The 14014-nt window shown below is 51.9% G+C and overlaps 1 protein-coding gene across 1 annotated transcript in view; it reads right to left on the reverse strand.

Moving 5' to 3' along the window:
- Positions 1 to 258: 258 nt before the first annotated feature.
- TP63 (tumor protein p63) overlaps positions 259 to 14014 on the reverse strand; it is a 107120-nt gene continuing 93364 nt past the window's right edge. The window contains exons 9-12 of the mRNA XM_056849727.1: positions 8011 to 8168; positions 6542 to 6686; positions 3433 to 3526; positions 259 to 567 (exon numbers count right to left, since the gene is read on the reverse strand). Of these exons, the coding sequence (XP_056705705.1) occupies positions 271 to 567; positions 3433 to 3526; positions 6542 to 6686; positions 8011 to 8168 (694 nt within the window). The 3' untranslated portion in view covers positions 259 to 270. The remainder of the gene's footprint in view (positions 568 to 3432; positions 3527 to 6541; positions 6687 to 8010; positions 8169 to 14014) is intronic.

The raw sequence follows: 14014 nt of genomic DNA on the forward strand, positions 1-14014 counted from the left end.
GCTGGAAAGAAGGCATAAAAAGCTACTCCCCTTCCCCACTAACAAAAGCAATAGCTGGCGAGGAAACCCAACTTTGGAGGTGAAGCAGGAGACCCCAAGCCGAAGGGGGAGGGGGCCACAGCTGTGGGGACAGCTAAACGCTGGTCAGTGGAAAGATCCTTCCCTTCCTCTCTCCCCCCACCCCACCGAAGGGCAACTAAATCAGGCAGGCGCAGAAGAGAGGTCCATCGGGATGGACGAGGGGTGGGGGTGCCCCACACAACACCCCCTTCACTCTCCTTCCTCCTTGATCCGCTGCTGCTTATTGCGACGGGCGTCCAAGTCGAAGTTGAAGTCGCTCCACTCATCGCGGGGCGGGAAGGAGATGGTCTGGCGGAGCGTGAAGCGCACGGCGTCGATCACCCGCTCCCCGCGGGTCTCGCTGGAGCCCACGTTGACGGTGGAGGCACCGCTGGGCGTGCGCAGGAGGTGGGGCGGGGAGGAGAAGTCGTGGATCTGCCGGTGGTCCAGGAGGCCTTTCCAAATGGCGTGGCGGAACTGCTCCGGGATCTTGAGGCTCACCAGATCCTGGAAGGTTAAGGAAAAAACAGGTCAGCCCAGAAAGAAACAAACAGAGAAGAAGAAGAAGAAAAGAGTTGGTTTTTATATGCCAACTTTCTCTACCTTTTAAGGAGAGTCAAACCAGCTTACAATCACCTTCCCTTCCCCTCCCCACAACAGGTGGGGCTGAGAGAGTTTGGAGAGAACTGTGACTGGCCCAAGGTCACCTAGCTGGCTTCATGTGCAGGAATGGGGGAAACAAACCTGGTTCACCAGATTAGAGTCCACAGCTCACGTGGAGGAACGGGGAATCAAACCCAGTTCTCCAGATTAAAGTCCACCGCTCTTAACCACTACATCACGCTGGCTGCAGGAGAGTCCATTGACAAATTGCCACCAGAAGATATTACAGCAGGAGTGAAATATTGTTCAAGATAGGGTTGTTGACTCCGGGGTTAGGAAATCCCTGGAGATTTGAAGGTGGAGCCTGGGGAGGGGTTTGAAGAGGGGAGGGACCTCAGCAGGAATATAATGCTCCAAAGCAGCTATTTTCTTTAGGGGAACCCGTTCTCTGTCATCTGGAGATCAGCTGTAATTCCGGGAGATCTCCAGGCCTCACCTGGAGGTCAGCATCTCTAGTTCAGGATAGAAATCCTGCTGGCTCCTAATTCATTTGGGAAAAATCCACCTGCATTTTTCAGTTCTGAAATCCGATTCCTAGTCCTTGGGATTCATCACAGATAGAGATGCCCACTCCATGGAGGAACAACTCTAAACAACGCATCAGATACTCTGGTCAGCTTTAGGAGGGACGAGGGAAGGGAGCGACCCCCTGGCAAAACAGTCAACGGCCAGTTATGCAGGGATGTTTCCCCACGGTCACCCCCCGCTGAGTGCTCCAGCGCTTCACTTTGATTATGCATGGCTTTCCCGACCGTCAGAGGTTGCCTCGCTCTCCCCGCGCATTTCCCCCTCATTTTCTGGATTCTTCCTAAAACAATACCTGGAACACACGGGCAAAACGTGCGAAAACGTGCGGGGAGAGCGAGGCAACCTCTGATGGTGGGGAAAGGCATGCATAATCAAAACGAATCACCAGAGCAGAGGGCAACAGCCCTGCATAAATGGCCAATCTGTTTGTGCTGAGATTCACCATGATCACATGACCACAGCACGGGCCAAACCCATTCTGCAGGGTCTGAACGGCTGATCCAGAAAAGGGGGTCTGCTGGAATGTTTCCTGTGGGGCAATCAGGAATCCTTGCCCGCCTAGAGAACCGGGGAGTTTCTAGAACAGCGTCTTTTGCAAGCTCTATAGCACGACGGCCAGTGTGGTGTGTAGTGGCTGAAGTTGTCAGACTAGGACCTGGGAAACTCAGGTTTGAATCCCCACTTGTGCCATGGAAGCCTGATTAGGTGACCTCGGGCCAGTCACACATTCTCAGCCTAGCCTACCTCACAGGGTTGTTGTGAGGATAAAATGGAGGAGAGGAGAACAATGTAAGCCGCTCTGGGTCCTCGCTGGGGAGGAAGGTGGGATATAAATACAGTAAATAAATAAATCAGATCTGCTAGTTCATCTCTATTAATGGTCTTGTCCAAACAAAGCTGAGCCACCCCACTTGTTAGAGCTGCTGCCAAATTTCAGGAAAAGCAAAATCCAGATGGTCTTTGGAGGGCTCTAACTTGGGTAGATGATCGGCAAAAATCTCTCAAGGATCGGTGATGGATTTTTGAATGGGGTGTGTATGTGGGGGTGATGGAGGGATGAATAAGCCCAGCCTTGCTTGGCAACAATCTGCTTCGGGGTGGGGGGAAGGACCCCAAAAGCCAGGATCAGTAAGAAAACATACAGATCATAAACCCAAACAGGCTCAGGGGGTCCCCCTTAGGTTAATCCCAGAACCGCAGCCACCTAGCAAAGGCACAGCAAAGCAGGCAGTCTCGAAGTGGAGCACGCAGAGGGAAAAGGGGGGCGAAGGAGGAGCCCCCAAAGCCCCTTTCATCTCGCAGCAGCACCTGCAACCCGTTCGAGGCACCAGCCGGCAGCCCAGAGAAACAGCGAGGCCCAGAGCCGAAAGATGGGAGGCAAAGAGGGTCGGGTGGGCAAGAAGCCCTTGGCAGCACCGGCAGCACCGCTTCTCAGGGGGCAAACCGGGGGGGGGGGGAACGGAGCCCCCACAGACATTCCTCCATTGCACAGTTGGAATTTGGAACTGGAGGGGGTGTGTGAAGGGAGGGGAGCGCAGTTCCCCTGCCGGTTGCTGCTCCAATTATGCTTTGCCACCCCAGTGCTCCAGAGCAGGGGTCCCCAACATTTTTGAGCCTGCGGGCAACTTTGGAGTTCTGGCACAGCATGAAGGAGGGGGCACAGCCCCAAAACGGCTGCTGCAAGAGGCGGAGCTGGCCACGAAACGGTAGCCGCGGCTTACCTTCCGCCACACAGTGCAGATTCGTGCGCTGGGGTGGCAGCAGCTGCCACAGCAATGTTTTCAAAAAATACCAATCAGAACCCTTTGCTGGGCAAAAGTCCCCATTGTCGTGCCCACCAACACCTTTCCTGGCACCCGCCAAGAGTTTTTAAAAAGCAAGCGGGCACGACATTGGGGACTCCTGCTCCAGACCCATCTTTCCCCTGCTAATCCAGTCTAAAAATGGAAAGCAGCTGGGGGGGGGGGCGTTTAAATTGGCAGAGGAACAGCTAAGTACTCCTTCCCTGATCCAAGCTGTCCTGTCCCGAAGGGTCTGTACAATGGAGAAGCAACCGCTGGGGGGGAACGCTGCTGCGGTGTTAGCGTGCCATTTGCCACCAAGTCAGAGGGGGTGGGCTTCAGAGCATGGGGTGGAGGGCCCCCCGTCCCCTGGGAAGGAAAGGTCGAGAGGGTTACTTACATCCATGGAGTAGTGTTCAATCTGATAGATGGTGGTCAACCCTTGCGCCGTAAAATAATCCACGCAGGACGAGCAGCCCAGCCGTGCTAAGAAACTGCAGGTGGAGGAGGAGGACGAGGAGGAAGAGGAGGAGGAAAGAGGGCAGAGGAAGGAGAAGAGAGGGAGAGAGAGAGAGAGAGAGAGAGAGAGAGAGAGAGAGAGAGAGAGAGAAGGTCACCCAGATTGCAACAGCCCAAACACAGCAAGAACCACACCAGGCACTCTGCTACGCAACAGGCGGGGGGTGGGGTGGGGGTGGGACTGGGAAGGTACCCCCCCCAGTTTCCCCTTTTGTGGTCTCATTTGTGGCAGGAAACGGGATGAAACTGCAGATGCTGCACCAGAGGGATACAGAAAGTTATCATCTAGGTCGGTTCCCCCATGCTCAGCACAGGGTGTGGGACGCCCGTACCCCAGCGGTGGACAGAAACGGGGAAATTCCGCCCCACTAGTTACGCACAGGTGAAAAACGCCCACCCTGTTCTGTTACAGAGGGCTCCGTTGTAAAGATTCATCATGTCTAAAAATAAGAAGTGCTAATTGCGCTACGGGAATGGGGTGGGACGCTTCTCCTTCACCGCGTCACAAAAAGGCAGCCCCAAGTCTTGGATGGCGATTTACTCAAGTCGTTTAATACCAGACGCTGCTATTCCCATGCTCCACCAAACATCAGAAAGAAGCCTTTAAAAGCACAGGAATCAAATTTGACTCCTCTGCTAATGTTCAGAACAACCCCCCCCCCATAAAAACAAAACAACAAACCATCATGCAGCCAGTCGGATGGCTTCCAGAAAGTGAGTTTACAGACAGAGATAGAGAAACTCAGTTCAGACATAAGGCAAACATGTGGCTTAAAAAACAAACAAACCTACAGTTAGTTTGGGAAACCAGGGTGCGGGTAACCGTTCAAACCCCGGTTTGCTTCAATAAAGGCCTCAGCTGTGGCCAGGCATCACTGCGGCTGAGGAGCAAACTAGGGCAGCGCCAGGGAACATGCCAGGATGCCCACCTTACGACTGAACAAAGCAGAGACAAGAAACAGAAAGAGACGAGGAAAAAGCAACCGGCTCCTGACCTCAAGAAAGAATATCACTCCAGGCCTGAACTTGAATCCATGCTTTCACTTTGTTTCACAAAGAATTATAGAATCATACAGTTGGAAGGGACCACCAGGGTCATCTAGTCCAACCCCCTGCACCACCTCCCCCCTACACCCCCAGTGACCCCCACTCCATGTCCAGAAGATGGCCAAGATGCCCTCCCTCTCATCATCTGCCTAAGATCATAGAATTAGCATTGCTGACAGATGGCCATCCAACCTCCAGGGAAGGAGAGCTTACCACCTCCCGAGGAAGCCTGTTCCACTGAGGAACCGCTCTAACTGTTAGAAAATTTTTCCTAATGTCTAGATGGAAACTCTTTTGATTTACTGTAATTTCAACCCGTTGGTTCTGGTCCAACCTTCTTGAGCAACAGAAAACAACTCGGCACTCTCCTCTATATGACAGCCCTTCAAGTACTTGAAGATGGTTATCATATGCCCTCTCAGTCTTCTCCTCTTCAGGCTAAACATACCCAGCTCCTTCAACCTTTCCTCATAGGACTTGGTCTCCAGACTCCTCACCATCTGTGTTGCCCTCCTCTGGACATGTTCCAGCTTGTCTACATCTTTCTTAAATTGTGGTGCCCAAAACTGAACACAGTACTCTAGGTGAGGTCTAACCAGAGCAGAGAAAAGTGATACCATCACTTCGCGTGATCTGGACACTATACTTCTGTTGATGTATAGCCCAAGACTGCATTTGCCTTTTTAGCTACCGCATCACACTGCCCATTCATGTTCAGTGTTTGGTCTACTAAGACCCAAAATTCTTTTTGCACACACTACTGCTGAGACAAGTCTCCCCCATCCTATAACTATGCATTTGATTTTTCCTACCTAAATGCAGAACTTTACATTTAACTCTGTTGAAATGCATTTTATTGGTTTTAGCCCAATTCTCCAGCCTGTCAAGATCATCCTGTATCCTGGCTCTGTCTTATACCGTATTTGCTACCCCTCCCAATTTAGTATCATCTGCAAATGTAATAAGCATCCCCTCTATTCCTTCATCCATATCATTTATAAAGATTTTGAACAACACAGGGTCCAGGACAGATCCTTGCGGCACTCCACCAGTCACTCCCCTCCAAGTGGAACCATTAACAAGCAGTCTTTGGGTGCGATCTGTCAACCAATTACAGATCCACCTAACAGTAACAGGATCTAAACCACATTTTCCCAATTTGTTAACAAGAATATTATGGGGAACCTTATCAAAAGCCTTGCTGATGTGGATCAAAGAGATGTGGATCAGAGCCTGATGCCTCAAGGCAAGCGAGGGGGCTCACAGTCTCCCACCGTGTAGGGAAGGGCTGTAAAAGCTGCCAGAATGGAACCCAGATGCCAACAGGCAGCTCCTGAACTACCTGGCTGGGCTCTCATCTCTCAACCTTCCTCTGGAGCCGAGCACCAGGATTCTGCCACCACTGAAATTTTGGAACAGTCTTCAAGGACGGTTCCCCCGCCTTACAGTATGTGACAGTAGTCAATCCATGAGACTGCTTATGAACACCACAGATCTGCATAAGAAGATCCTCTATAAGGGAGGAGTGGCTGTACCAAATGTGACTGACAAACAGCGAACCTCAGGTGCAAGGCAGCCCGCAGGAGCAGCCCAAAGCTAACAGGATGGGGAAATCACAACCTGATTGACTTCAGGCTTCCCCCACCCCCACACAACCCTCCCCCCAAAAGCATTATCCCTGGTTTGTCCGGAGTCAGCTTTCAGGAAGCACCTAAACGACGCACAGTAAATGCAGCAAGCAGAGTCGGCGACACCAGCTAAAGCCGCGAGGCTACAGCAAGGGGAGGGGAAGCGAAGGGGGCTCCGTAAGCCTGTCGAGACACTGACAGGGCCTGCAAACTGCTGCTCGGAGGACGCAGACCCCACATTGAGGGCACGGCAGTCTGGAGCCAGAAGCCTTAGAGCGGAAAAGGGCAGGGTGGGCAGGACCGCCGCTCACTCACCTGACAATACTGCAGTCTGTCGGGTAGGGGGGAGGCGGGGTGCAGTGGGATGTCGACGGCATGGAGAGGGACGGGGGCAGCGTCTGCGTGGGACTGAGTCCGTTCATGTCCCCTGCCATGGCCATGTGGGCCCCCATCATAGGAACTGCAGGAGGGAAGAAAGAGCAGGGAGTCAGCGGCCCTGGAGAAGCCAAAGGCTAATAAAATGGCGGGGGCCTTCCTCATCCCGGCACTCCCAAGAGGGTCACCAACCGGGCAGGGCGTCTAGCTGTTTTTTTCCAAAGATGGAGAGGAGGCTGCATCCTGCTCCATGGACACTTGGTCCACCCCAGCTAGATTCGAGTCCAGTAGCCCCCTAGCGACTGACAAGATTTTAGGGGGGGTATGAGCTTTCAAGAGTCAAGGTTCATCAGAGACTTCCTTGGGTGGAGGCAGATGTTTCTGAACGTTCCGTATCTGACGAAGGGAGCTCTGACTCTTGAAAACTAACCCCCCCCCCAAAAAAAACCTCGCCAGTCCCTAAAGTGCTCCTGGACCCACAACTAGCTGTTCTACTGCTGACCCACACGGCCAACCCTCTGGAACAATCAGTTTACACCAGGGGCTCCCAACTTTTTTTGGGTATGGTGGACTGCTTAAAAATCAAACCAACCAAGAATGAGCAAGCATAATTCAATACAACTGCAAAAACTGGGTACTCGCTTCCGCAGGCTTTGCAACCCACAGGTTGGGAAACGCTCCTGTTCCCTACTCGCCTGCAATTATTCAGGGCAAAGGCTAGCCCTATATACAAGTTACCATCACAGAACCCCCTGAGGGGGAGCTTTTTGATGACCAAAAAGAAAATCCCTGGGCTACCTTGGACTTTGGGGACTCTCCACCGAGCTCCCCCAAGAGTATTAACTACCAGCCTTCCAGGGGCTCTAGCATACTTCCTTCTAGCATACAGGGTCTGGACCAAAAAGATGGATTGGGGGGGAGAGGGGTTGAAGCCCACTAGAAAGTGAAGCGCTTTTTAGCAACAGCGGAACAATTTCGATGTCCATTTAGGCTCAGCTCCGAATCTGGTCCCTGCACATTCATGAGGACTAGGAACGTCACAGCTGTTCTACAGGGTCCAGCTAGATTTGAGTCCAGTAGCACCTTAAAGACCGGCAATATTGGAGGGGGGGAGTATGAGCTTTCGAGAGTCAAAGCCCCCTTTGTCAGAGAGCGCTGACCCTCGAAAGCTCATACCCCGAACCTCTTGTCGGCCGCAAAGGTGCTTTTGGACTCGAGCAGAGCTGTGCCACTGAAGACCAATGTGGCTACGCCCTGAAACTCTCTCCAGGGCCCAGAATACTCATGAAGGCTTGCCAATCGACCACAGCCAAATATTGTCATTTGTTACCCAAAAAAGGCAAGAATGCCCATCTGCAAGTGACTACTCCAGGCCCACGGGAGGAAGCCGCACGAGAAAACTCTCTTACTGTTTGCCGCCATGCTGTCTGGGATCGATGTGGGCGTCAGGGCGTTGCGCTGTTGTGGGTTGATGAGCTGACTGACTGAGGGCAGCTTGTTCATACTGTTCATCTTGCTGAGCGGAGGGGAGGCGGACCCGTACGAAGACTGAGATTGGATGGAACTTCTGCAAAAGAGGGGAGAGAGAGATCGAGCATCTACTAGAAGGGGATACACTGGCATGGACCAATAGGAGCTTGCACTAGATTGGCAGCAGGTCATTGTGATGGTAAAAAGGCCTCACCATGTTTCAATTTAAAAGGGGGGGGGAGATCGACGTATCTGTCATTCACATTTTTATTCTGCCCTTCCTCAGGGCGGTGCACACAATTCCCCCAACAATCCTACGAGGTAGGCTGGGGCAAGAGAGCCCAAGGTCAGCCAGAGAGTCCCCACCCAGGTCTCCCTACTCCTTATCTGGCACACATATATCGCTATACCACAATGCCTCTCTGAGGAAGGATCCAACTCCAGGGGTGGGTAGAGACAGAGAGGGTTCAGGCTCATGAGCCTGTCATTCCCAAGTATCCACAGACACATGAAGCTGCCTTCTACTGAATCAGACCCTTGGTCCACCAAAGTCAGTATTGTCTACTCAGACCGGCAGCGGCTCTCCAGGGTCTCTGGCAGAGGTCTTTCACATCACCTACCTTCCTAGTCCCTTTAACTGGAGATGCTGGGGATTTGTCAAGCAGATGCTCTACCACTGAGCCACAGCACCAGATGAGACCAGCAAGCAAACATGTTTAAAAGGTACCACTGCAGGCTGGAAGTCAGGTTTGCCAGCTGCCTAAACGCAGGGCTACTTCTCACTGGAGGGACTGTTTGGCTTCGGACTGCATGTAGAAGCTCACAGAATCAAATCCTTCTTTATACCGAAATAAATTCCCTGCTGTGCATGCTAGTTTTCTACATATGTAGAAATTCTTTTTCAGTTGACCAAGCTGTCTCCCCATCTCTATGTGTGTTTGTGTGTGTAGGAATCTTGTTTCCCTGCACAAGGGAAAGGGGCAACTCTCCGCATGGCATAATTCCAGCCCCGGTTCCAAGCCCCGAAATATCCTCATCAACATTACCACCACCACCACCTTCTGTGAATCAGACACTATTTTTACAGCGCTAGGAATTAGAAGCGTTTCACAATCCCTATTTTGCTCAACCCCCACATCTTCGACTCTCCCCATGAGAAACCGAGGCAGGGAGACGACACACGGTCACTGGCCGGCCCACGGCAGGGGCAAGACTCCAATCAGCTCAAGTAACTGCTGGCGTGTGGCAGCCAGAACGCACCAAGTGCCTCTCATCCCAACGCGGGGCAGGGTGCGTTAAAGCCGGGCACCCTTAGGAGATACAACTGAAGCACCCCTTGTGTTGGGCTTCATCTACGACTAAGCCCGCTGATCCTGACCTTCAATGTATGAATGCACGCACGGACCGAGTTGCCTTACACAGGGCTGGGTCATTGGCCTTTGTGGTCCAGCTGGCTTCTCCAGGATCTCATGCAGAGAAAGGTCCTTCCCAACACTGCCTACCAGAACCTTCCATGGAAGAGCAGACCTGACCTGCTACAGTTTTGGGCCCTTCCAGCCCATAACTGGCGTGGTGTAGTGGGTTAAGAGCGGTGGTTTTGAGCGGTGGAGTCTGATCTGGAGAACCGGGTTTGATTCTCCACTCCTCCTCATGAGTGGTGGAGGCTAAACTGGTGAACTGGATTTGTTTTCCCGCTCCTACACATGAAGCCAGCTGGGTGACCTTGGGCTAGTCACACTCTCTCGGCCCCACCTACCTCACAGGGTGTCTGTTGTGGGGAGGGGACGGTGATTGTAAGCTGGTTTGATTCTGCCTTAAGTGGTAGAGAAAGTTGGCATATAAAAACCAACTCTCCTCCTTCTTCTTTTTCCACTAAGCCAAGGTACCTTGCCATGCCCCACCTAGGGTCCTTGCAAGCCCTGCCCTCCATTTCAGACCTGGAAGATCCTGGGGGCAGGTAGCCCCGCTTTCCAGGCCAGGGTGCTTCCTGCATGCAAACCCTCAGCCTACCGGCTGTTCATATGTCATAACTGTCCTCCTCCTCCTCGTTCACTAGCCCATGAGCTACAGGCCAGCAGAAGAGGGGCATGGAAGGGGCTCTGTGGACAGCAGAGACCCTAACCGGACGGCTGCTCCCTCTGGCCCACCCTCATCTATCCTGACTGGCGAGGAGACTTCTCCCACTCTTTTCATTATCTCCACTGTGCTTTTCCAAGCGTTCCTTCCATTGTAGGCTAGCCTAGCGGTGGAATCTCCCTGCAGCAGATGGTAGGCAACGGCTCAGAGATGAAGCAGGGAACTTGTCTACATCCTTCTCAAATTGTGGTGCCCAAAACTGAACACAATACTCCAAGTGAGGTCTAACCAGAGCAAAGGGATACCATCAGTTGGGCAGGCGGATAAAGGCATGAGCGTGAGGAAAACGTAGAACGAGGGGAGAGCCAGGCACACAGCTCAACCCTACAAGAAGATAAAGGTGCAGGGAAAGCGGGAGACAGAAGACCAGGCAAAACCAAGATGGAAAAAAGTTTATTGAAAATCAGCACCACACAGTCACAGAGGAAGACAAAGAAATAAAGGAATTCTCTGTATAAAAGCTTGCACAGCTGAGTAGAACAGTGGTTCTCAACCCACGGTATGGGTACCACCAATGGGGCGAGGGATTTTCCTCACAATTACTAAGGGCTCACTCATCCCGAACCCCCATGTCCACCTGCAATGATGAATGTAGTATCAGAATGCTTGTAAACCTATAGATCACGATGGGTAGCCGTGTTAGTCTGTCACTAGCAGTTGAAAAGAGTAGGAGTCCAGTAGGACCTTAAAGACTACCAAAATTTCTGGCAGGGGATGAGCTTTCGTGAGCCACGGCTCACGAAAGCTTATCCCCTGCCAGAAATTTTGGTAGTCTTTAAGGTCCTACTGTAAACGTATAGATCTCCTTCTCAGGGGGAAAGGGTCTCTCGGTTTTTATCATGGTGGGACCCAGATTGTTTGACAGAGTGATCAATGGTTGAGGGCCTCGGGATCAGAGGGCACCTTTGCGGCTGCTGAGCGAAGGAGAGAATTTTGCTACACGAGGGGCAGGCGGCCCCACAAGATGGTGGGCGAATCCCCAGGGAGATGAAGCAACGGAACGGCTGCTGCACCCAACTGGTGGCTACAGACTTGCACCACAACACTGGTGGGCCATTGATACCTGGGGATGCTCATGCTGTATTGCGGACTTTGGGGGATGGCTATGGAACCACAGATAAAGCTTACGATAACCCTTTGCTAGTCTTGAGGCAATCCTATGCAGTGAGGGTACAATGGGAACCTTTGGAAACGGACCGCTCCTGAGGTAGGCCCAAAATCACTAGCAACGAGGTTCCCCCGCTAATTTAAGGGGTCTTCATACAAGGTAGAAAAGTTGTGCAGAGGCAATAGCAACTCCAAAGAGGGCCTGACCCCACCAAACGCGCTCAAAATGTCCATCTGCTCAGCAGAAACGAGTCTGTAATTTTTTTGCACACTCTTACTGGTCTCAGACCAGCCATGAAAAGCCCAAACACAAGTCACAATCGGTGGCAGGACGTCAAAGTTCAGAAGCTGCATTTTTTCGTTGCAGGCGCTGATCTTTACGTTAAGTAGTCCAGATTCTCTGGAGATGGCCGAGACCTGCTCATTTCAGAGATTTCACAAGGAGGGCAACAGGACGGAACAGAAGCCAAGCGACTAATGTCACAACCCAAGGCGAGAACAAGGTTGTTCCAGACTCAGCAATGCTAGACCTACGGCCAGGAGGCCCTCTTCCTTGCAAACGCTCCACGCCTTACAGGCCTCCGTTCTCTGTTCAGCTGCCCGGCGTCAATCCCGGCACTCCATTTGGCTACAGCCCTTTCCTTGGAGGCCAGGGCGCTGGAAAAAGATGCCACCCCGAGCTTTGTTTACGAGTAGAGCGAAGGATTCGAGGGGCTGGAATGTTTGAGGGAGGCTTCGTTGCGTTTTGGGGGCTCCCTCCGCGTCTCCGAAAGTTCGCTCCTGAAGCAGGCGGAGAGAAGACTGCAGGAGAAGGAACCAGAGAGGAGAAGAAGAAGGTGAAGGGGCCGTGACTTGCGGCAAGCAGTTGAGGGGAGGGGAAAAAATACCTTCGTGATCACAGGAAGAAGAAGAAGAGCTGGTTTTTATATGCCGACTTTCTCTACCACTTAAGGGAGACTCGAGTTCTGAGAGAACAGTGACTAGCCCAAGGTCACCCAGATGGCTACTCGTGTAGGAGTGTGGAAACAAATCCAGTTCACCAGATTAGCCTCCACCGCTCATGTGGAGGAGTGGGGAATGAAAGCCGGTTCTCCAGATCAGAGTCCACTGCTCCGAACCACCGCTCTTAACCACTACACCATGCTATCAGGACAAACCCCCTTTAGCAGAGAAGGCAACCCGGGGGACAGAGAAGGAAAGGTGGACAGCCTGTCAGACATGGCATCTCACCTCCCCAGCTCTCTCCAATCTGCAGCCAGGGCAGGAGATGCCATACTGCAGTGCTGGCTGGATACCACTTTTGCTAGCGCTCCCTTTGAGAGGTGGCCCTCTTACTCTCCTGGGCCTTTGGGAAGGAGCATGCAATGAGGCTGAGAATCAGGCGAAACTCTTGGCAAAATTCTAACCCAGGGATGTCAAACATATGGCCCGTGGGCCGGATCTGGCCCCTTGAGTACTTTTATCTGGCCCATGAGCCAGCAGAGGAAGCCACCCCAACCCCCGCTCCTGATATGGGCTAGAAGCACCTAGAAGCATCCCTTTCCAAATTTGACAGGTAGCTGTGGGGATGAAAGCAGCTCTTGACCCCCTCTCCCCAACCAACACGCCTTCTCATATACATAAAGACTCATTCCAGTATGGAAAAATCACGGCATTCAAGAGACCCTCTGTGACCATGAAGGTATCTGACATGGGGGGGGGGGGAAGAGTCAGAAAACCATGCGCAAAAGAACAGGCAGGCGAAAAGAAAAGAGAAAGGTGTGACAAGGGAGATTGTCGTGTCAATAACTTCTGGGTCTTTTAGGAGGATTCTGGCACCCATCTGTTTATTTTTATTTTTAAAAAAATATTTATTAGCCGCCCTCCTACCTTGTGGACCAGAAGGCGGCTCACAATGCAAATAAAACAACTCTTACAAAAAAAAAACCCCACCTAAAAGACCACAATTTAAAGCCTCCAATTAGGACTAAATCAGTCAAATACACTCCGAAACAAAGCAGTCTTCAGCTGCCTCCTGAAGACTGAAGGGGGGGGCAGGAGCACCTCCCTGTGGAGGGTGTTGTATAATCACGGGGCTGCCCCCCCCACTATTTCTACCCAAAACCAAGCTCCAAATTATATGCCCCATTGAAAGGGTCTAAGGAAGGATGCTAAGTGCTCGGTCCTCTCTGCCCCACTGCAAAATAGGGGCAAGGCCTATAGGTCAATGAAAGAGCACATGCTTTGCAGGCAGAAGGTCACAGGTTCAATCCCTGGCATCAATAGAGGAGACCTCAGGTAGAAAGTGTTCTAGTTCAAGAGCAACCAGGACACTCTTTAGCGAGGCCCCCAAAACACACAACTGTACAGTTATGTTATGCTACATTGGTTCCCTCAACACCTGATGTTTCTTTCTTACCTTCTGAATGACAGGGGGGAAAAATCTCAGGAAAAAGCAAGCCAAAAAACCAAAGCATTCCCAAAACATGCTGACCAGCCTCTGCGCGGCAGGACCCACAAGATCTGAACGCAGCCCACTTGCAAAGAGACAACTGTGGGTACAACGTCCAAAGTTTCGAAATACTCAACTCAGTGCAAATCGGACGTATTTAAAGCTTGCACGGAGCATGCAACTGCATGCATTCACACATACTCACTGACCTAATAACAAAGACTAAGATCCTGGTGGGGGCTATCATTGTTTATAGCAGGGGCTCTCAA

This window comes from Euleptes europaea, chromosome 5 (assembly GCF_029931775.1).
Source record: "Euleptes europaea isolate rEulEur1 chromosome 5, rEulEur1.hap1, whole genome shotgun sequence".
Classification (NCBI taxonomy): Eukaryota; Metazoa; Chordata; class Lepidosauria; order Squamata; family Sphaerodactylidae; genus Euleptes; species Euleptes europaea.